General features: G+C 40.5%; 1 protein-coding gene across 1 annotated transcript; it reads right to left on the bottom strand.

Moving 5' to 3' along the window:
• Nucleotides 1-6,724: 6,724 nt before the first annotated feature.
• On the bottom strand, nucleotides 6,725-19,507 carry kcnk4a (potassium channel, subfamily K, member 4a). Its single transcript, XM_086303443.1, has 7 exons — nucleotides 17,461-19,507; nucleotides 15,961-16,238; nucleotides 11,554-11,671; nucleotides 10,964-11,124; nucleotides 9,915-10,101; nucleotides 8,986-9,122; nucleotides 6,725-8,892 (listed from the first exon to the last, which is right to left on the bottom strand). The coding sequence occupies exons 2-7, from the start codon at nucleotides 16,147-16,149 to the stop codon at nucleotides 7,819-7,821; spliced, it is 1,866 nt and encodes a 621-aa protein (XP_086159569.1). The 5' UTR covers nucleotides 16,150-16,238; nucleotides 17,461-19,507; the 3' UTR covers nucleotides 6,725-7,818.
• Nucleotides 19,508-22,299: the final 2,792 nt, after the last annotated feature.

The raw sequence follows: 22,299 nt of genomic DNA, 5'->3' as shown, positions 1-22,299 counted from the left end.
GATCTTCTCTCTGTGACTTTTCTTAAATGTATGCATGCATGTGTTTTGAAAACCTGCTTGACAGTAAAGTTTTAGCTGAATAGGAAGCAGTCCAGTCCCAGTAGGTATGAGGCTGTGACAACAACATCAGTTATAGAAGTATTAAGCGGGCCAGTGGTTTTTATACTCTCACTGGTGTTACTCCACAGGAAATATCGCCTGCAATAAAATCGTGTAACTGGATACTTCAAACAATATTCTGGTCAACACTTTGAGGATGTGCTGTTGTAAAAAACAAAAGAAAGAAAAAAAGTATACACGACAGCTTATAGATATCTGAATGTTTCACTTCAGGTGGATTAAATGAAACTTCTCTCCCCAGGTTGGCTTAAGTGCTTTTTCTTCGACGCTTTATTCAACGAATCCATTTATTTACTTCAAAGTTTACACATTGTGCTCATTCCCAGCTTTACACTTTTACTAGAGTAGCTTTGCATAAGTCTCAGTTAACAATAATCCATATTTATTTGACACTGGGTCTAACTTTATTTTGCATGAAACAAGCTGTTTTAAGACAGCTGTCTTCTGATTGGCTGTCCCTCATGAATAGAGGGTTTAAACAGGAAAGGGGTGGGGCTTCTGTGCCTACAGCAGTGAACTGTCCCTTCTATCACAGTGACATCACGCAGAGTCAAAATGAGAAAAAAAATGTCTGGAACTTGGTTTTTAGTGCAGTGTGAAGCTGGGCTTTTAGCTCACAGCGATTACTTGCACATAGATATATGGACAGAAGCACTGAGCCACCGACACATTACACCTACACGAGCTGCTCGGCCGTGGAAATCAATGCCAAGAAACTTCCGGTGCACAATTTTTTTGTGCCAGTGATAATGTCAGAGGAGGTTTGGAGCTCTGCAGTTATTGAGTCAGCAAAACGTTGGTGGTTCAGCATTTGCTGACCCCGGTCTGGATCTTTGCGTGGTCTGTAACTTCATAGCTGAACTGCTGTGGTTTCGAAACGTTTCCAGTTTGCAGTAACACCGCTTACGGTTGATCATGGAAAATGCTGGAGGGAAGAAATTTCACAAACTTGACTCGTTTTAGAGGTGGCATCCAATTACAGCACCACGCTGGAATTCAGTGACCTCTTTAGAGCGACCAATTTCCCCCTGAATGTTAATAAAGGCAGACTGCGTATCTATGTGCTGGATTTTGTACACGTAAACTCAAAGATTAAGAGGTGTGGCCCACTATTTTTATTCATATAGTCTACTCTGACCTCACTGTTTTAAACTCTGGATGTGAGCATCCAGCACTTTAACCGTGTAAATGACAAATAATAAGGAGATATAAGGAGTATAAGCATAACAGGTCCCCTTAAATTTTCTTAAAACAGCAAAGTGAGCTGTTTTCAGAGTCTTTTGAGTGAACTGTAAGAATTAGAGGTGGGTGGATCGATCCAAATATCGATAGTAACGATACCAACACTGGTTCTGGTATTGAAACGATACTAGCATGACTGTAACAATACTTTGCTTCTTTCAAGTTTAGTATGTAGCCCACTGAACTGTGTTAGTTATTTTACATCCCAGGTCTCCAAAAACCCAGTTTCAAAACACATGAAAAGCTGGTGTGTTGTGTTAACTAATTATTGTGGAAAGTAACAATCACAGTGATATAGCACTGATTAAAATGTGTTCAGAATTTGCAAATTGAGAATTCATCTCATAAGTCATGGCACACTACTCTCCCCCAATAAACTGCCTGAATAACTTAAAATTATTGGTACTGATATCTGCAATTCTGGCCCTGTATTTATTTGGTATTGGACTGATACCAAAATTTGTGATGTGGCACAGGACTACTGTGAATGAGGGGAAGTGTGAATGTTGAATGTTTTTGTTGAAATGTCCAGGCAAGTATATACATGTTTAATGTCAAGATCTATGTGTTTAAACAGCATCAATTAACACACAACGTCAGGTTTTTTATTTCTATATGATAACTCTTTATAATTAAACAATAAGAACAAGTATTCTGATATCCTGTAAATATTTTGAAGTTATAATTAACTTTTTAACTTTAACTTTTTGTACAAAGTATCAGATCAGTATCGTCGATGCCACAATGAATTTTACTTGGTATCGGTTTGGAAAGGAAATCAATGGTATCACACATCAAGAGTATGAATGTGACCGTTTTGTATAACGTGAAATCTACTTTAAATTCCCCTAAAACACCCGGGCTAACCCTTGTTTCTTGTTCCTGAACAGAACGGTTTCTGTCATATTTCAGGCCGTTTCCAGAACAAAATGACTAGGTGTGCATCAAAAGTTAGTGAAAACCCAGAGCCTGTTCTAATAGTCGCCAAACCTCATCTTTATTGATATATAGTGAGGTATATTTGTACGCATCATTAAGAGTACAGAGGAGGTCGTCAGGTGGCATCTTCATGACATTTGGGTGGTGAGCGATAACCCTCTAAAGCCTGACCTGTGAAATAATTGCCAGAAAATTCTAATTTTTTAACTGTCTGATTAAAAATTAAATATTAACTTACATATATATCATTTGTATAATATTTGCTACTTTTTGTGTAATTAAAGATTTATTGTGCTATTTAATTTGTTTCTATTCAGGGGGGAATAACACTGATGATACAGACATCTGAAAAACTTACTAAATCTCATCAAATATGACATACTTGGTGTTATAGGGTTAAAAGTAAGAGGCTCAATGCCACAATGAAAAAAAAAACATAAAAAATGGTGAAGTTTCCTAATAATTAATTCCCCAGCAGCAGTCCTTGTAATGATTTGCTAATTTGCTCTCTTCACAGTATAAAGAAAAATAAAATGAAATCATTCTTATTAGAATTTATTAGAATATATTTTTGAGCAAAAATAAATTAAAAAGTCTGTTTTTTTTTTTGTATGGGTTTAAATGTTAGGCATTAATAGCATTGACAGCACTAATGCTTTTTCCTTTAATCTGTGTATTCATCCATGTGTTTATTAGCCTACATATAGGCTATATTTATAATTTGTGTCATTACTCCCACACAACTCTCTGGCTCAGTAGGCTGTTTATTTGTCTAGAGGCTGGAAGTCTGTTTAATCAGATTAAAAAAAATAACCAACTGAAGTTGGCTTTTTTATTTACACTTTATAAATATAGATATATAGTGTAAGAAATGAATTATCGCACAGTCAAAGGCCCTTGATTCATCCAGTTTCTCAAAAGCAAGCATCTAAAACCCAAAACTGCCTGCATGGCTGGATGCTGCTGCACGGAGCTGTTTTTGGTGAACTGATCCTTTAATGTCCTTTAATGCAGTGTGGTTTAAATCCCAGCTGTGAAAGTAGCTTAAAGAGATACAAACTGTTCTAGAGGATTACAATAAAATTGTTTTTCTGAGCAGCAGTGAGAAACAGCTTCGCTGTGTGTGTGTGTGTGTGTGTGTGTGTGTGTGTTGGGGTGTCAGTCCTCGAGCTGTGGTGAGCCTCCCTCCCCCCTGAGTAAACTAGCCCCAGCATCTGTTAGTCTTTTCCACTTAACTACCCCTTGCTAAATCCAACCTGTACTTATCCCACGGTAGAGCGCCTTGCTCCGTCTCACATTGAGTCCCTCTGTCCTTGAGAAGGACGTCTGTTGTGGATGTCGACCCCTGCCCACACACACCCACGCACACGCGCACACACACACACACACACACACACACACACACACACACACACACACACACACACACACACCCTGCCTCTGACTTATAGAAAAAGAGTGTGAGTGCAGCACACCCCTACATTCATATATTCTGCTATTTTTGCCTCCGTGCAGCAAAATATGCCATGATTAATGGTTCTGCCTCTGGAAACGCTCGCTCACCCTCCGCGTGGTGACCAAAAAGTAAGAGAGCCTGTTAAAAAAGTAATTCATTCACACAAGCACCTTATGGTCTGAGCTCACATGACAGGTCTGGACGAGACTTTAGATTGAAGTCATTCCTATTTATTCCTGCCAGTTAAATTAAAACGCAGCTCTCGGGGCAACAGGGCACCATAAACACAAAATATAGAGTTATACAAGCAGCAGAGCGGCAACGAGACACAGGAGTAAACAGAAGATACCGATCTGTGGCCTCGGCGTTATTGAAGCCATATTCGTCGAGCAGTCAAACTTGGAGAGCAGAGCTGTACTTGAGGCCCTGCTGGGACAAAACAGCTGTAAGGCCAAACCCACAGAGGCCTGGATGTTCTGGTTTTTAACAGACGAGGGCGTCGTTTCTGTGCTTTCTTTCAATAACTGCACAGCAGGGTGGCTCAGTTCGACTTTCAGTCTGTCTGGTGTTGACTGTGGGAGTCATATTTATTACAACAGTGGGCCACATTTTATAAAACAGAAGAAAAGATTTAGTAGCTATTTTTTCCCCTTGTAAGTAATCACTAAATCTACAGCTTTCACAACACTTTATCACCCTTGGATTAAAACAAATCCTCAACTAATACAAAGACTTACAATTAAAAAGTATTTAGTCTAAAACTAGGCTTAGGCTAAGACTAATTTTTAAAAACAGGGTTAAATCACATACGAAAATACAGCCTTTTACAGGCTTTTAGCTGTGTGTTTTTTGTTTTTTTTTTAAATGTAGTTGAAATTTATTTTTCAAGTATTTATATGCAAAAGTTGATCTTTAAAAAAAAAATGTTATCTTTCCTGTGGGTTTTGTTTTTTAAAAAGATGTTTGAAGATGTGATGCCCATCCTTCCACTGATACCATTTCTGATGAGGCTTCAGTGACCAGTAGATGGATCAACTGAAGGTCCAGCTACACCTTGCTTGTCCTGTGCCAGTTTTTTTGTTTGTTTTTGTTTCTTAAGAATATGGCGTTCAGATACCGTTTATCGGCTGTAGATAGAAAAATCTTTTTTCTTTCCTCAAAGATAAACTGCTGAGATATATTTTGGAATCACCTTGCTGGTGTAACAATCCCATCTTACGCCTGTCGAATTGTGTTATCTTTGGCATTTCTAATAAACTCAGCTGGAGGCATGGGAAGAAAGTATGTTAATAGCAGCCTGTCAGAAAAACACCAAGTACCTTAAAAAACAATTATTCTCTGAAAATGGTCAGGCCCTTGGAAGCAAAATATAAAGAAAAAAGGGATAGTTCAAGGCTTTTGCACAATGCTGTGCATAATTAATGTTTAGTTATGTACATATTTAGCATAAAGCCCAATAATATCCTTGCTGTCCACCTTCATTTTATTGTACAAAAAGAAAAAGTAATAAATAATTTAAAAAAGCATCCGTCCTCACTCAGGACTCATAATGACATTACTGCTGATGGCTCATAGTCAGCGCACCACTATGAGCCATCTACTTCCAGCTTTCTGTCAACAAGTGACAGAATATGTAGGAGCCTGAATTTGAGTGTAGACTCTGTCCGTTACTTATTTTGGCACTGGTGGAGGGCAAAATGCCACGATAGCCTCGTGTAGTAGTTCCTGCTTCTGAGTAAGCAGGAAGAGGCAATTTATCCCACATTCACCCAAAGCTGAGTTCATTCAGGACTTTCAGGTCAGGTCATTTCACATCTGCTGCTGCACAGTGCGCCAACTGTGTGCCCGTCTTATTCTGTCTGCAACGTGTGCTGAATATAATATAATGAACCTTTAGAGATTTACAGACAAGAAATTAACATATATTATGTAAGCGAATGAGAGCGCAGTCCATATGTAATGCAGTGTTTAAAAAACACAGTCCTTCGTAAATTAAATTGGACGCTCATATTGATCATGACCAAAGTTTAAAATAATGAGGTCAGTGTATTTACTGTAGAACTAACTCTGTAAAACCTCATTCTCAGTTTTCTTCTGCTCTCTGTTTTGTATGACATCATTGAGAGCATCTCAGGCACACAGCTCGTGGTGTGAACACGGAAGCCCCACCCACCCGATATTCAAACCTTTTGTTTGTGAGCTGCGGTCAATCAGAAGAAAGTCGTCTTAAAGGAAGATGAACTAAAACTGATTTGTTTCAGACGGTGGATGAACTGAGGGTTCTGCACCAAAGCACAGTTTAAAATCGATAAGATAATTTTAATCTGTGAATTATATGAAGCTCTTCTAACAGATTCCAAGAATAAAAATATGGATCTTTTTTTTTTTCTGCACTTCTACTTTACGGCACGCCCATAGATCACCTGCCTGACATATGTACAGAGGCTGTGTCCTCACTGCTGTAGCCTGGGTGGTGATTCTGCCTAGAGCCATGTGCTGCGTATCATCTCACCATCCTGTCACTACCTAAAAAAGCCAGGATGGAAAAAATTTACTTCTAATATCCACGGTGATAATAAGAATGAAAAACTGGGTATATATCACCGTATGAGCAATGTAGGCACTGCACAATGTAAAGGCAATCTGTAGAGTTTATCTCTTTCGCTTTCAGACACCAAAACACACTCTGGGTCCCTGTGAGGCTTTTAGTGTTAAACCACTAAGTGTTTTATTAATACATGTTCTAATTTGCATATTTGTGATTAATAAAGTAGAAGACCCAAGTGTAAAAAGTTTAGTGACATTAAAAGTGAAAGAAAACTCCACAGTTACAGGATAAAGACTTAATGTCTGGTAACAGTGTGTAATAAAGGTCTCTTTAATGCGTCACTGTAAGATACATCTGAGATATCAACTGGCAAAAAAATGGGACATGAAAGGTTATTACACAGGATATAAAACTTGTTCAGAAAAAGAATTAAACCTAAAAACTAGCTGTTAAGTGGAAAAGTGGACACAAGCAGAATATTACCAACAGTGATTTAAGGACACTTGATTGCAAAGTTGGTACGCAGCACAAACTTAACTTAAATAACTTTGGTGTGACTGTATCAGGTTTAATCATCTGATTTTCTTTTATAACCCTTTTTAAACACAAAATAGTCAGAAGATCCTTTAGTAGTCACTTTCCATCATCCCTAAAACGACTGACAACTTAAGGACCTGAATGACAGCACACCATGGTGCAATGGTGCAGTTCTGATGAAGAGTAATGGCCCTGCCGTGCTCTGAATCGGATGCGCTGTTGTTGTGGTTTTGGTTTTCCACCCACGGCAGGGTTTTCACCCGGGAATTTTCGTGGTGGTAAGCCACCCAGATCCTGGCGCATCTTGTCTTTTGATCAATTTAGTTAGCACATGACGACCTCACACACTTTAAATACATGTCGTTTACTGTTCAAAACACATCCCCGGATGTCTTTCCCTTTTAAGGCTGCATTTCATAAAAAGATTTTTTTCTTATGTTAACGGAAGTGGTCTTTTTTCAGGCGAGGCAGCCGACAGCTTCTGTAAATTGCTGTGTGTAAACCCTGCACTGAATTTAAAGCTTATAGTCGCTCCTCAAAAGTTAGCCTCACAAAGCCAGATTAAATCTCAGATTTAATGTCAAGTCAGTGCCGAGAATCCACTGAGCTCAGCAGCTCAAAACAAAGCAGATAATTATGTTTAATGACATCTTGGTAATGATGTGACTCACTCAGTCCCGAATCTTGTTTATGAGAGGAGCGGTCCACTTAAAGTTGCACGATTAGCCTCACTGAAAGGCAGATTTATCTCTTTGTCAGAGCGTCCTGGAAACTCAAACCCATCTTATATCGTTTTAGTCACACAAAAGAAACAAAGCAATATTGGTGAGGTGGTTTTGTGAGGCTAACTATAAACACCAAAAAAAAGAAAAGAAAAAACCCCCAGAACAACAGCTGCATTCATGAGGCGTGTTTCTTCTAGCTAGCAGCAGTGTAGAACCACAGCTGTGATGTCGGCTGCCACATCTGGTTTTTGTCAGAGTGCAGGAGCTGCATCTGTCTGGTTCTCAGGTAGAGACAGGTCTGAAAGAGAGGATGCTGGAGGTGGTGTTGGAGGATGGGATGGTGGCTGCATGTCACTGCTGGGCCTCCTCACCTGCAGCGAGCTCCACCTGTGTGATAGCTGTCTCCTCATGCTCTTCTTCTTAGGCTTTCGGGGCCGTCTCCTCTTCTCCTCGCTCGTGGACTGGGGGCGGTCGCTCAGGGTGTCTGAGGACTCGTCAATGTACGCCAAGTTCTCGCCGAAGAAGTCGAGCAGCTGGCAGCTTGGTGAGGGGGCTGTGGTGATGTCAGGGGAGGGAAGGAGGACTTCGGGTAGGGATGTGGGCACAGGGGAAGAGCGAGAAGAAGGACTAGGGTCAGGTGCCTGATTGTGGCTATTGTTTGGTGCAGATTCATAGTTCTCTGCTGGAATCAGTTCATCTTTCCTCTCTGATGTGTCCATATGTGCGAGTCTTACTGATCCCTCCTCCATGCTGCCGATGGTTTGGCACGGCTGGAACTTGTGGGGTGCCATGTAGGAGAAGGAGACTGAGGAGCCATCTGACCTGGAGTCGAATGCAGACTCTGATCCGGAGAGTGACCCTTCCTGCATACGTGCCCCTACAACATCCAGCTGTGAACCGGAGCGGGTTACGGGGACGGAGAATGAGCGGGACAGGTGGTGAGGAAATGACCTGCCCTGCCCTTGCAGAACCCCAGCAGGGTCAGCCCTGTACCCTGCTGCTGATATGGGGACCGTTCCCCCTCCAGCTGCACTCACCTGTGCCTTTGAGTTAGTTCCCCTCACCCCGGACGAATTGTCCTGCAGTTCACTCATGGAGCTCGACAGGCCAGCCCAGTGACTTGACAGATGTCCATTCTCAGGTCCCCCTCGCACCCAGTATCCCAGTGTACCCTGGGCTCCCCGGCGGATGCGTCGGCGCTCGCTACGTTTCCAGCGCCGCCGCTGCAGGAGGAAGGGGTCATTAAATTCCAGAGGATTTGGGATGCGGAAATCCTTGGACATGCTCTGCGTCCAGTCTGTTGCGTGGGCCCTCAGCTCCTCCATCTGACAGGGACACAGGTTAACATTAGCTTTACAACATAGAAGAACTGACACAAGTTTAGGTGTCTCTCAGATAACATTTCTGGAGTCTCCCACCTCAGCACGAGTCCTTTTAGACAGCACCCTCAGCCAGTTGCCTATCATGGTGAGGATGGAGGCAAAGTAGGCAAGACCAAACACGATCCACAACAACACCAGAAGCTTGAAGAAGCTGTTGTCTTCAGTACCTCCAACTCCATGCAGAGAAAGTTGATTTAATTTTTAATGTGACGTTCCAGTGAACCTCACAGAACAGAAATGACAGAAAGAGGCAGTCCTGTACAAAGTTGACCATTCATCATTAATTAAACCTCAGCGGGGGGGAGACTACAGCTGTAACTTTGTGGGTGGATAGATAAACCTCGTTTTTGGGTTATTTGTATATAAATGTCATATAAATTGTGAGTGAGTGATATGTTCAGGCTGTTTGACCTCTGACAGAAACAGACCACAACCCAAATATATGCAGTTTATCATGAGAATAACGAAGAAAAGAGCAGAAAAACAATTCATATTTGTGTTAATTAGAGGTTTCATATAAAAGGGCATGGAGGTGCCTAGGTCGCGGCGTTCTGAAGTTATTGCATTCACATTTTTTTCAGAAAACTTGCCCTGTTATTCAAATTTGTTCCGTCAATACAACTATGATATCAATTTGAAATGCCTACATCATCTAACTTGAGGTATCGCATTCACAAACTTGGGTGTCCACACCGCCCAGGTGACGAGAATACCCCATCAGACTTTCAAGGCAGAGGGCTAAAAAGCACTCCCTCAGCAGAGGATCACACTTACAGACTGTCATTTGGAAAAGGATCTGTGAAAATGCCCATAACACCACCATTAAACTGAAACACTGAACATAATCTGCTCTAGACCAGGTTACATGTTCAGCGTATGTTGCTACAACTTCACCAGGTAAAAAAACGAACAACCATCAACTTGTTGTCCATATTGATTAAAATGTGTGTGTGTTTGGTCTGTACCTGGTACATAGTCTCCAAAGCCAACAGTGGTAAGCGTGATGACCACAAAATAGAGCGACTCCAAGAACTTCCAGTTTTCCACTTTCTGAAACACGACTGTCGGCACAGCGAGGAAGATCAGACAGCCAATTAGGATGGAGAGAACTGCTGAGGTGACACGCACAGTCGTGGGCCTGACCTTGCGTTTCTATCAGAGAGAAAGATAGAAGCCAATACAGATGCAGAATAAATCAAGATCAACACAGCTATACATGTAACAAAAAAGTGCAAGAATTAAACTAGATCAAACCAAAAAGGAAAAAGAATTGTCTGGATTCAGGCTGAATGTTGAGATTTGTCAGCTTTTTATTGGTCCACACTGGCATCTTCATCACATGTCTGCATCTCAGGATTATTTTCTTTCTTTATACTAAAGTCATGGACTGAAGATGTAACAGTGGGGCAGCTTTAATACCCATCTGTTTGAAAAGTCCTGAAAGAATAAACAAGTACAACATGACTTGACTATGGTGACCATGATACTCTTGAATAAGGCTGCTGTCCGGTTGCTCTAAGCTGTGGCTAAAGTGCTGATTCAGCTGATCTGACTCTAATGCGGGTTTTATATGAAAATTCACTTACAAAGACAGTTTTTGTGATTTTTATTTTATTTTTTGTGGAGAAATAAGGTTCCAAGAACAGCTTTATTTAGTAGTTCAGCTTTTCTGGTAGGACTCTGCAGCCCAACTGACAAACATAATCTCTGCCTGGGTTCCCTGCCTAGTCGGACATGTACAAAGCAGCTCATTTAGGAGCTGCCAAAATCAGATGCCCAAACTGGCTCCTTTCGATGTTAAGGACTCTATTCTGAGCTTCTACCAAGTGACCAAGCTCTTCACTTTATCTGTAAGGCTGAGCCCAGACATTTGGTTCTTGCATGGTTCTAACTTGCAACTTAGAGAGAACCAAACAGTTTACTGCGTAGAGCACTGATAAGAAGTCTGTGCCTTGTAGGTTTAAAGCTGTTTACTCCTAAGTTTTGGCTGATGGGCAGGACAGACCATTCTCACCAGGAAGAGGGTCTCAATCTTGGCCACAGCTCTCCGCAGCACCGTGCCCATGTGGTCGCCCACTCCAGCGAGAAGTATGCCAAACATGGGGATGCCAACCAAAGCGTAGCACACGCAGAACAACTGGCCGTAAGGCGTCCGAGGTGAGAGGTTCCCAAAGCCTGTTTGAAGGATTAATCAAAAAGACATGACGCTAGTTATAAAAGCTGACATGCACAAACAATTTAAAGAGGGACCTTGTGTAATTATTTTAATTAGTAGGGCGTATTAGAAAATATTCATCAGCTGTGACTCTACAATTCATGAATACTTTGTTGACCAGAAAAATAAAGCTACAGTTTGATCACATTTTAAGTAGTGTGTCTTTGAAACAAGGACATAAATAAGTTCTAGTGTGACATTTATCAAGCCATAAAAACACCTGCAGGCTAAATCCTTGCAAATTTAGATACCAAACTACATTTAAATGCTTCAGTGAAAATAATGCAGGTAACACTTTCTCAGAAAAGAGAATCTCAACAGTGCATCAGGTGGATCATTTTGTCACTCAGAGAGCAATGTTTCCCCTGCAGGTGAGCTCTGTCACTTACCTATGGTGGTGATGATGGTGCCACAGAAGAAGCAGGCAGACGCGATGTCCCAGCGAGTGGTCAAGTTGGCAGGAACTCTGCTCACATTCAGGCCTGCCTCGACTGCAGACATCAAACCCTGAAGGAATTTAATTTTTCATCCAAGTTTTATCTATTTGTTCATTTTATTTACTAACATTATGGGTGTATTTATAATGCATGGACCTCGCAGCGTACATAAAGAACGATATTAAGTAAAATCTGGAAAATAAAAGCAGCACGTGGTAAACAGTAGGAACTTAAAGAGAATATCTCTGTGCTACAGAATACCTTGGCCTGAGAGGTAGGTGTGTGTGTGTGTGTGTGTGTGTGTGTGTGTGTGTGTGTGTGTGTGTGTGTGTGTGTGTGTATATATATATATATTTATTTATTTATTTATTAGGGGTGCAACGATACTCGTATCGATATTGAACCGTTCGATACAGTGCTTTCGGTTCGGTACGCATATGTATCGAACAATACAAATTTTTTAATTTATTTTATCAACTTTCCTTCTGACAATGCTGTCTGTGTTGAGCGCAGGGCAAGCTAGCGAGACAGAAGTTAAGCTCTCCTTGCAACATGGCAAATTGAACCTCCCCCACCCTCATTCAGATCTGGCGTTTGGAACTATTTTGGTTTTCATGTGACGTATGACCCTGAAGGTAAGCGCGTCATGGACTAAAGTAAAACAGTATGTTGGATGTGCCATGCAATGCTCAATTACATGGGTGGGAACTAGTGTGTTAGCGCAGTTAGCTCGTTAACGTGTTGGCCGTCCAGCCCCACGCACGGGGCAATCCGAGCGTTAACGGAGATTTGCCGTGTTGTGGCGTTAACGTCATTTCAACAAGATTAACGCTGACAGCACTAGTGGGAACACAACGAATATGACTGCACATTTACTCCGACAGCATCCTAGTGCAAAGACAAGTGGAAGCCGACAAAAACAACAAGCACGCATGGTACAAACTTTACCCGAGTCATTTAGACAGCCGTTAGCACATGATTCTCCTTATGGGGACCTGATATGTTTAATATGCTGCTGAGAATATACCCCAGAAGAAGCGTATAGTATAGCTTTTATTTTGGAAAGAGCCATTTCTCTGTAATAAACTCTTTTCCAAAGATGAGTGATTCCTCAATCAGATTTTTTTTTTATTATTTTGTTGTTTCAGCAACATTAAATTTAAAAACTGTACTTTTGAGTTAAAATATATATTTATAATTTTAATAAATGACAAATTAAAAAGGCATGAACATTTTTTTTGTATCGAAAAAACCGTGACACCAAAGTGTCACCAAAGTATCAAACCGAACCGTGAATTTTGTGTATCGTTGCACCCCTAATCTCTCTCTCTCATTCATATATATATATATATATATATATATATATATATATATATATATATATATATTAGGGGTGCAACGATATTCGTATCGATATTGAACCGTTCGATACAGTGCTTTCGGTTCGGTACGCGTATGTATCGAACAATACAACATTTGTAATTTATTTTATCAACTTTCCTTCTGACGATGCTGTCTGTGTGGAGTGCTCAGTGAATCTGCGTTCGACTACTCCGCCTAGGCTGCACTGTCGAGCGCAGATCCACTGAGCGCTCCACACAGACAGCATCGTCAGAAGGAAGAGCGCAGGGCACCTCCCCCACCCTCATTCAGATCTGGCGTTTGGAATTATTTTGGTTTTCATGTGACGTATGACCCTGAAGGTAAGCGAGTCACGGACTAAAGTAAAACAGTATGTTGGATGTGCCATGCAATGCTCAATTACATGGGTGGGAACTAGTGTGTTAGCGCAGTTAGCTCGTTAACGTGTTGGCCGTCTAGCCCCATGCACGGGGCGATCGGCGGTAGCTCGTTAACGGAGATTTGCCGTGTTGTGGTGTTAAGGTCATTTCAACGAGATTAACCTGAAAGCACTAGTGGGAACACAACGAATATGACTGCACATTTACGCCGACATCATCCTAGTGCAAAGACAAAAACAACAAGCATGCTACTAACTTTAGCCAAGTCATTTAGACAGCTGTTAGCACATGATTCTCCTTATGCTGCTGAGAATATAACCCAGAAGAAGCGGATAGTATAGCTTTTATTTTGGAAAGAGACATTTCTCTGTAATAAACTCTCTTTTCCAAAGATGCATGATTCCTCAATCAGATACAGGGCTTGCAATATCGCTAGCCTGACGTCCTGGGGCTAGCGATTTTTTCAGTCGGGCTACCAAAATCTATCTCTTCCCTGCCCGTCGGGCTATTGTAAGAAGGAAAAATATATGTCAATGCTTTTGCATTCTTTCAGAAATGTAGCTGGGTAATTATGTCATTGGCATCGGTGAGCCACTGTCAATATGTGACATATTGAAATCGCGTTTGAATTTGCGCTTGTTTTTTTGCTTTCACTTTGCAATCGTGCGAACTGTGTATAGAGAGCGACAGCACTGATCTGTGAGTGATGATAATTTGTGCACCAATTCCTCTGACATCGTCTTATTAATTGTTAGCTTACTATGCAAACATGACAAGTGAAATCTCCCGCAGCTTAAACATGTGAGAGGTTGATCGCGCAGAGAATCGCTGAGCTTATGTGAGTCAGTGTGTAAAAGCAGCAGGATTTATATTTGACTACGATGACCTGGATGACTGAGAACCTTCACAGACAGATATATATTTTAGTTCTGCTGAGCCAAATGAGACAGGTCAGGGTGAAGAAGTGACAGCCAAAGAAAAGCTTACCACAAAACGGAGAAGTTATGACAAATCAGACTATAAGGCAAAAAGAAAGTGCAGCTTTATGGTTTCATGGACAAAAGAATTTCTGTGGCTGCAATATGACGAGCTAAATAACCAGGGCTGCACATAAGTGGTCCGCAGGTGCGCATTCGCTGTCAAAATAAAAAACACGCACAAGGGTTAGGGTTAAATTTAAAAACTGTACTTTTGAGTTAAAATATATATTTATAATTTTAATAAATGACAAATTAAAAAGGCATGAACATTTTATTTGTATCGAAAAAATATCGAACCGTGACACCAAAGTATCGAACCGAACCGTGAATTTTGTGTATCGTTGCACCCCTAAAAAAAAAATAAATAAAAAATAAAAAAATAAATATATATATATATATATATATATATATATATATATATATATATATATATATATATATATATATATATATATATATAAAAAACATGACATTAACGCCATAATAAGGCAAATCTCCGCGGATGGCCCCGTGCGTGGGGCTGGATGGCGTCAACACCTTAACGAGCTAACTGGCTAACGCACTAGTTCCCACCAATTGAGCATTGCGTGGCACATCCGACATACTGTTTTACTTTTGTCCATGAGGCGCTTACCATCAGGGTCATGCTTCACATGAAAACCGAGATAGTTCCAAACGCCAGATCTGAATGAGGGTGGTGGAGGTTCAATTTCGGGTAGCGTTGAGGCAGTTCTGTCTCGCTAGCTTGCGCTCTGCTCAGTGGATCTGCGCTCGACAGTGCAGCCTAGGCGGAGTAGTCACGCAGATCCACTGAGCGCTCAACACAGACAGCATCGTCAGAAGAAAAGTTGATAAAATAAAAAATTTTGTATTGTTCGATACATATGCATACCGAACCGAAAGCACTGTATCAAACGGTTCAATATCGATAGAGTATTGTTGCACCCCATATATCCTGCTGTTCAAACCTTCTGTTTCCCTTCTGTCCAAGGGACAGCCAATCAGAAAAAAGATCGTTAAAAGGACGTGTTTCAACACCTTGTTTAATGTGAGATTAAGAAAAATACATGTAGTCTGGAGGATTATGTTCCACTCGAATTCAGACTTTGTGAAGCTCAATTTCAAATTAAAACATTCAAGTTACAAAAGCCCATCTGGTTTGAGCGATAATGTTACTACAGCAATTTGGTTATTTACATTTACATTCAGCATCTTTAATTTGCTGTTAATCTAATACAGACTGGAAGCTTCGGCCTTCTGACGGCACACTTCTAAATATTTACTCACTAATGTTATACAGTGTGCACTTTAAAACAGCTCAACTGTGCTGACATAACTTCATTTAGATGGAAACAAATCGAGTAAGCCTAAAAAATATAAATACTTCAGTGCTACTTACTTTGACCACCTATCCCACACAGGTGATATGACCCCAGATATTTCTGTTTTGTTTTTTCCTATTTCCGTTTTTCCTAATTCCGTTGTGTTTTGTGAGCTTTTGCAGCATTTTTCTTATTGCTGGTGTTTACTTAAGTTGCAGTCCATTTGGCCTCTCAGGGCCACCGTAAATAAACCATATTTTAAAGCTGCTTCAGAGTGTGAGTGGGATAATAGTGACGTACTGTGTCCACTGATACCTGTACAAGCTCGTGAAAGTCCGACTCGGTGACGCAGTAGTTTTTCATGAGGAATTCTTTCTTGGTTTCAAGCAGCTTTTCATGTGCCAAGGTCTCTGTGGGCTTTTCCAGGGTGACAAAAACAAACGCTCCCATCACCAGGTACAACATGACTCCCACCAGCAGGGTGGTGAGGGTAGTGCACCGCATTTTCTCCCCGCCTTTCTCCCTGCCCCTCCAGGGTTAAAGGGTCTCAGCTCACAGGTCCAGATCTGGTTGGGATCTCAGTCAGGATACAACTGGCCATAAACAGGAAGTTCCTTTAGAGAGGTGCTACATGTGCAAGCACGGAAATATCTTTTATAAAAAAAAAAAAAAAAAGCACCACAAGTGTTCTTGGAAGGCATCTGTGCATCAGGCCCAAACCTGAGAGTCACTGACACCAAACGTGACAAACTACTAACATGGTGGAAAATAATGACAAGCACTTTAATTTAGTGAGACTTTCATGGCTTGATTAGTATGACTGTTATTAGACAGGTGATTGAGTGAATCCAGGTTGTAAAGTGTTTACTCTTACAGTTGGCACACAGTGTGGATGTTTCAGAGCTGTTGCACAAAACGTTTTCTGCATTAAAGGTGGGTCCTTAAGCCACACTGCATGTACAATGAGCGACTCGCTGGTCTTTTAATTAACATTCAACTAGTCCAGATTGTCCAAAAGCAGAGCTGTCACTGATGCGATAGCTATTGTAAGAGGTATACGTGACAAACAAGCCGTCCTCTTTCAAGTTTACAGTGTTATAAGACTTCAGATGTTCGTGTCGGTGGGTACTTCCCAACGTTATACAAGATTTTATCACAAAATTGTTCTTTAAAAGCTTTTTGCATGAAACAGACTGGATTTTTTTTTTTTTTTTTGCCCTCGTTTCTCAAGCCCTCAGGTAAGATTAAAAGGTGAGGCACAAAAGAGCATTCATGATGTTGCACTTTGAGAAATAGCATGCAATCTGTTACAAGGCCAGCTGATGAAAATGACACGCCATAGACCAACATTTACTTGCCAATTGATTCTGGATTTTTTTTTTCAGCATACATGTAAAAAGTAAATGAGATAAATATAAATATAAGCCCTAATTTCAAGTCACAGAGATGCCTGTCCAGCTGTTTCCTCAGGTTACACTGAGGAAAGAGGCAGGTAAAATCAGTAGACTGACAACTTTGCTTAGACAAAGATCATTTCCACTGACGCAGTGTGAGATGTTACTGACGTTGGGACTTGTTTAACTTGGAGTGTGACAAGAGACACTCGTAAAAACAAACCATATCTTAAACCCAAATCGAGATGTGGTTCTTTGAAATGGAAAAAAGGTGCTGCGCTTTAAGAAATGCATCCAGCGTGATCATAGTCTAATACAGCAACAGCGATACTATCCTATTGAAAGGAGCTATTCAAAATGCTTTCTGTAGTCTCCATGATAATGAATGTTTTATAATTGAGAAAAATAAAGAAGACAGTACCTTAACTCACTGGAGTCAGGAGCTCATCCCATGTTAAAACTCTAGAAATCAGCTGATAGAGAAATATCGAAACTCCTTCTTTTTCTTCCTCTTCTGCTCGCTCTGCGATGCCTCCAACGTCAGGGTTCAGGAACGGATGATTGCGTGTCCATTTCCTTCCCCTTCAAGCCATTTGAACACTTTCAGGTGCACAGAAGTACAGACTAGTTCAGGTCAAAAACAATCAAGTATCTAAAGTGTAAATCTATCAGAGTAGTTCCAAACTGGCGTATCTCCTCAATTCTTTTTCAGCAGGGTATGGGTGGCATTAAATAAATGTTCTCATTGCAGGGTGTTTGTCATAATATCTGGAAAAAACTGACACACACCAGGCCACCCTGCCAGTGGGTGCACAAATGATTACACTTTGCCAGAACTCCAAACATACATCTTGACATTAATCGAAAACATGGTTAGGTCTTATCTTCATTTGGCTACTTTGAACCGTGTTTACCTTTGAGTCGGATACCCAGAAAAACAGGACTGGGATTTAGGAGCTTCATGCTTTGGGTCGACTGGCCCCGGTCGTCTCCACGTGGACCTTGACAGTGTTCTGAGATTTCCCAGAGTTTGGCCAACTGTTAGCATTCTGCGCTAATGGACTGCTGGCTTTGGTTTGTGTGGACAGTCTAAATCTCTGTCCGTGGCGTCAGCACTGGCAGATTATTAGTTATCACAGTCTAAACCTACACAGGCATATTTTTATATTTTGCTAAGATGTGAAGGGAGGGCGACGGAGAAAGAGACTGCATGCGTCTGACAGACTGTGATCTAATCCCAAGTTAAACAATGCTGCAGGTGGGGTAATAAATCATACACAGAGCTGTTTGGAAAGAGGCACAAAGCTGGAACAAGATGTGTACATGCTGTTCTTCGGTTTGCATGTAAGGCAGGTGTATAAAAGAAATCCAACCCAGGAATGTCAAACTTACTTCACATCATTGCTCACTTTGATGTGAAGTGGGTTGAACCACTTAAACTACATGGTAAACATGTAAAGTTATAGAAAAGGTTTTAGTGCTTAATTGCTGTACTGTAAGTATAATTTAGAATATAAGGTTTTCATGAATTAATTTCCTTGTACTTTGGTGTTGTATGGATGGCAATGCGGGGTCTTAAGCAATAGGAAAAGCTGTAAAACTTAAAATATAGTTAAAAAGTTCAAAATCCATGCACTCCACATTTTCTAAGCTGTCCAGTATTGGAGTCATTGCCATTTGACATTATGTTTGACACCCCTAGTCTAACCAAACAGGGTTAAACTAAAGTACTGGTCCTCAAACTCTACTCAAAAATGCTGTCTCTCACCAACAATAAAAATAATCCAAATACTTCCAATTTAAAAATGCTGTTATAGCATGACCTTGCCCACTACTGAGCCCACAGGTTCACAGCTTTAAGAAACAAGGCACTACAGAATGTGATTGGTCATGACTTCGGCTTTGTCCTGCAGATCCTCTTTTAACAGCTACAAATTCTCGCTTTATATCTTTCTCCACTCAAACACATTTAGTTAACTTTGGAGGTTTGAGCTCCAGTTTGCAGGATAATCTACGTGCATCTTTTTCTGTGTGCTCCACCTGAATCTCAGTTTAACACATAGCAAGGATTTTGAGAGTTTAGAAAACAGGGTGCAGTATGAAACTTACAAATCCAAGATGTAAACTAGAAACTTTTAGTGAAGCTGGAGACCTCTGTCACACTATAAAATGAACAACACTTTGCACCGTAAAAATATTCAAGTATAAATTCTCATCATCAAGTAGTTCATAAAGAAACCTCTTACTGGAGTTTCTGAGACTAAGTATTAATAGTCCTAAAATAAGTCTATTTGGTTTTTTAAGGATTCGTAACGGTTTGTCAGGGTCAGGAGTTGTATCTCTCAAGGGTTTAACCGATCCAAAACATTAATAACATCACACTGTACAAAAACATGCCGTCCATTTCTTTGTTTGAAAGACTTCAGGGTGTTTATTCATAGTTTGTTTAACATAAAATATGAGTGTTTATTCACTGATGCTATCACTGCTTTAGTTTGTGTCACACAGAAGAGTTGCCACTTTGGAAAGCTTTTTTTAAGAAAACATATATATAAGGGAAAAAAATCCAGATTTTGTGATCACTGGGTTGTATTAAAATAACTACAGCAGCGGAGTCTGTAAAACCCTAAAAAAGGACACAGCAAAGATGATGCTAACAAGACACTGGGGCTTTGGTGACTGTATTATTTGTACTGCATGAAATTAACACAAAAAAGGACAATCTATCAACACAAGTATCTGCCACAGCTGGAGAAACAAAGATGTTTTCTCACCCATAAACCTGAATCAGCCTCCAGAGATGAATAGGATTGTCTGTGGGTAAGACTGTAGTATCTGCTAAAGAATTTACAGTGTGAGGAGAATATAAAGCTCCTTTAGATGTAATTACCCCCCTAAAGAATTTCCCTTTTTTAAAGTGAGCCAACACTGACGTCAGAAGGAGATCACAGGGTACGACTCTGGATCTCTGGTTTCATGCTCTGGGAAAAAAATTATCCACAGAAATAATGACAGGACTGTTTGGGGCTAGAGAAGCGGCATTAAAAAAAAGATAAACTGCCTGACATTTTGCTTTGAGGCAACAAATCTAAGAAAGAATATTTCCAATGAAATGCTTAGCAAACAGTGTAAACACACATGCAGGAACACTGATGCATAAATCTCAAGAGTGACTTTTGCTGTTAAATTACTATTGTGTCTGTAGTGTCAGCGTTTAGACCACATAAGCTGGAGCAGGAGGACTGATCATCTCTTTTTAAAATCAGTGTGACAGTCTATACATGTAAACCGACTTTTAAACCACACACTAAATGACAAACCTAAAATCAACAGACCAGTCTCTCCTCAAAAAGCACTAACATTATAGCTCACAGTTCATCCCCTGAAAGACACTGCTGCACATCTTACCTTCAGTTTGGAGAAATGTTGCTGTCCAAGTTCATGCAGCACAAGTTGTTTCACTTCAGCACTGAAGGAGCTCTGTGTGCATGTGTGTGTGTGTGTATGTGTGTGTGTTGTGAGAAGGCACTTGTGCATGTGTGTTTTCTCCTTGGAAGGTGTTTCCCCATTCTCGTGACTCTACATCACTCTGACAGAGGACAGCAGATTGTATGAGGAGGAGGAGGAGAAGGGGAAGATAAAGGGGCAAGGCGTGAGAGTGGATGAGGAGTCTATTACAGTGCTACGAGTGTGATTAAGTGCCGTCAGCGCAGAGGAAGAGCAGAGGGCCCGGAGTTTCCTGAGCTGGATCTGGGTGGGGGCGGGGAGGTTCGGCTCTCTGATTCCTTCATCTCGCCATTCTCCGTCTTTTTAAGAAGCAAAGAGACACTTGTTTCTTCACAGTCAGTTACTGCAGACACAGTTTTTCATTCACTAGGGGCAGAATTGCATCATTAAACAACACAGGCTCTAAAGTTGGAAAAGAATAACTCTTCAGTTCAAGTGTTTGATTCAAGTCTGCTTCTTGTATGCTTTCAGCACCTTGTCAACAACACATTCATGACTGAAAGGCAAAGGGAGAGGACTTTGGTAATTGCGGAAATACTTATGTGATTTAACCAAGATATTCCACTTAAAAAACACTTTGAGGCTCTCTTCATTGGACCGTGGCACTCATTTAGACTTAATTGTAGGCAAGCAGTAAAAACAAAAATATTCTCTCACACAGCTAACTAAACAGACCTTGAAATACAAAGCACACAGCCCAACATAGCGCTCAGAGAGACAGCGGTTTAATAAAAGCAAACTTTTTATTCTAATCACAAACACAACACAGATACATTCACATAAAAGTGTCCAAAACAAGGCAACAAATACAATTTAAGTTTCCCCACTCAGGGTCAGACCTCGGCGCCAAAAGACTACAGATCCCAGAGTTATGAAGGCAGCTGAGAGTGAGGTGAGGTGTTTGCGTGTGTGTGTCACAACTTTACAAACAAAAAGTACTCTACCATTAAATAAAATGTAAACATAAAAACAAAAATTGCTCCATTTTAAACAAATGTGACGCAAACTAAAAATCACTGGAGGAAAGCACAGCCAGGGTTAAAGGAGAGATTCACTGTTTTTAATATAGTTTACTTTAAAATTATACTCATATCTTGTTATCTATATAACCAAATAAATGGCCACTTCCTCCTGTCCTTAACAGCAAAGCATTTCATAAATGGCTAAGCTGAAATTAAAATTGGAAGCTGGACTTGTAAATGAAATTCCCTCCTTTTGTTTCCTTTTGATTTAAGCTCACCTTTCTCTGGACATTTTCTAACCTATAAACATGAACTTTGGATGTCCATGTGGTGGGTCACACCAGAATGTAAAAATTCATGTGTTCATTCTAGTGGATTGCAGCAGGTACTGTACTTGCAACATAATAATTCTGCATTTTCTTTATTTTTGGTCCATTTTTGGCCCAAACATTCTGACCCACAAATTTTATAACGGAGGGCACAATCATCATTTATTATCAAAGTTGCATTATTCACTTTTATCTAACTTCCTTAAAAGTTGATACAAACAGAGAGTCAAGGGTATGAATATATCTTCAGAAAAAAAAGTGTTGGTCTAAGGTAAAAGAATAAACCTGACTATCTGATTATAATGCTATCCAGGGAAACTTTGGGTCCTGTCAGCCACGTGAGTGTTACTTTGACACATTAACACCACCCTTAACATGGTTGCCCATCCCTATTACATTGAGAAAACTTCTCTAACAGCTCGAGGAGCATGGCAAAGTTTCCAAATTTCCCACATCTAAATC

The sequence above is a fragment of the Aulonocara sp. 'chitande type north' Nkhata Bay genome, linkage group LG2 (genome assembly GCF_057382095.1).
Source record: "Aulonocara sp. 'chitande type north' Nkhata Bay isolate Kocher_YH1m ecotype deep benthic linkage group LG2, A_spYH_male_GT1.1, whole genome shotgun sequence".
Lineage (NCBI taxonomy): Eukaryota > Metazoa > Chordata > Actinopteri > Cichliformes > Cichlidae > Aulonocara > Aulonocara sp. 'chitande type north' Nkhata Bay.
The sequence above is the reverse complement of the archived record's forward strand: the minus strand, read 5'-3'. Positions and strand labels throughout refer to the sequence as shown.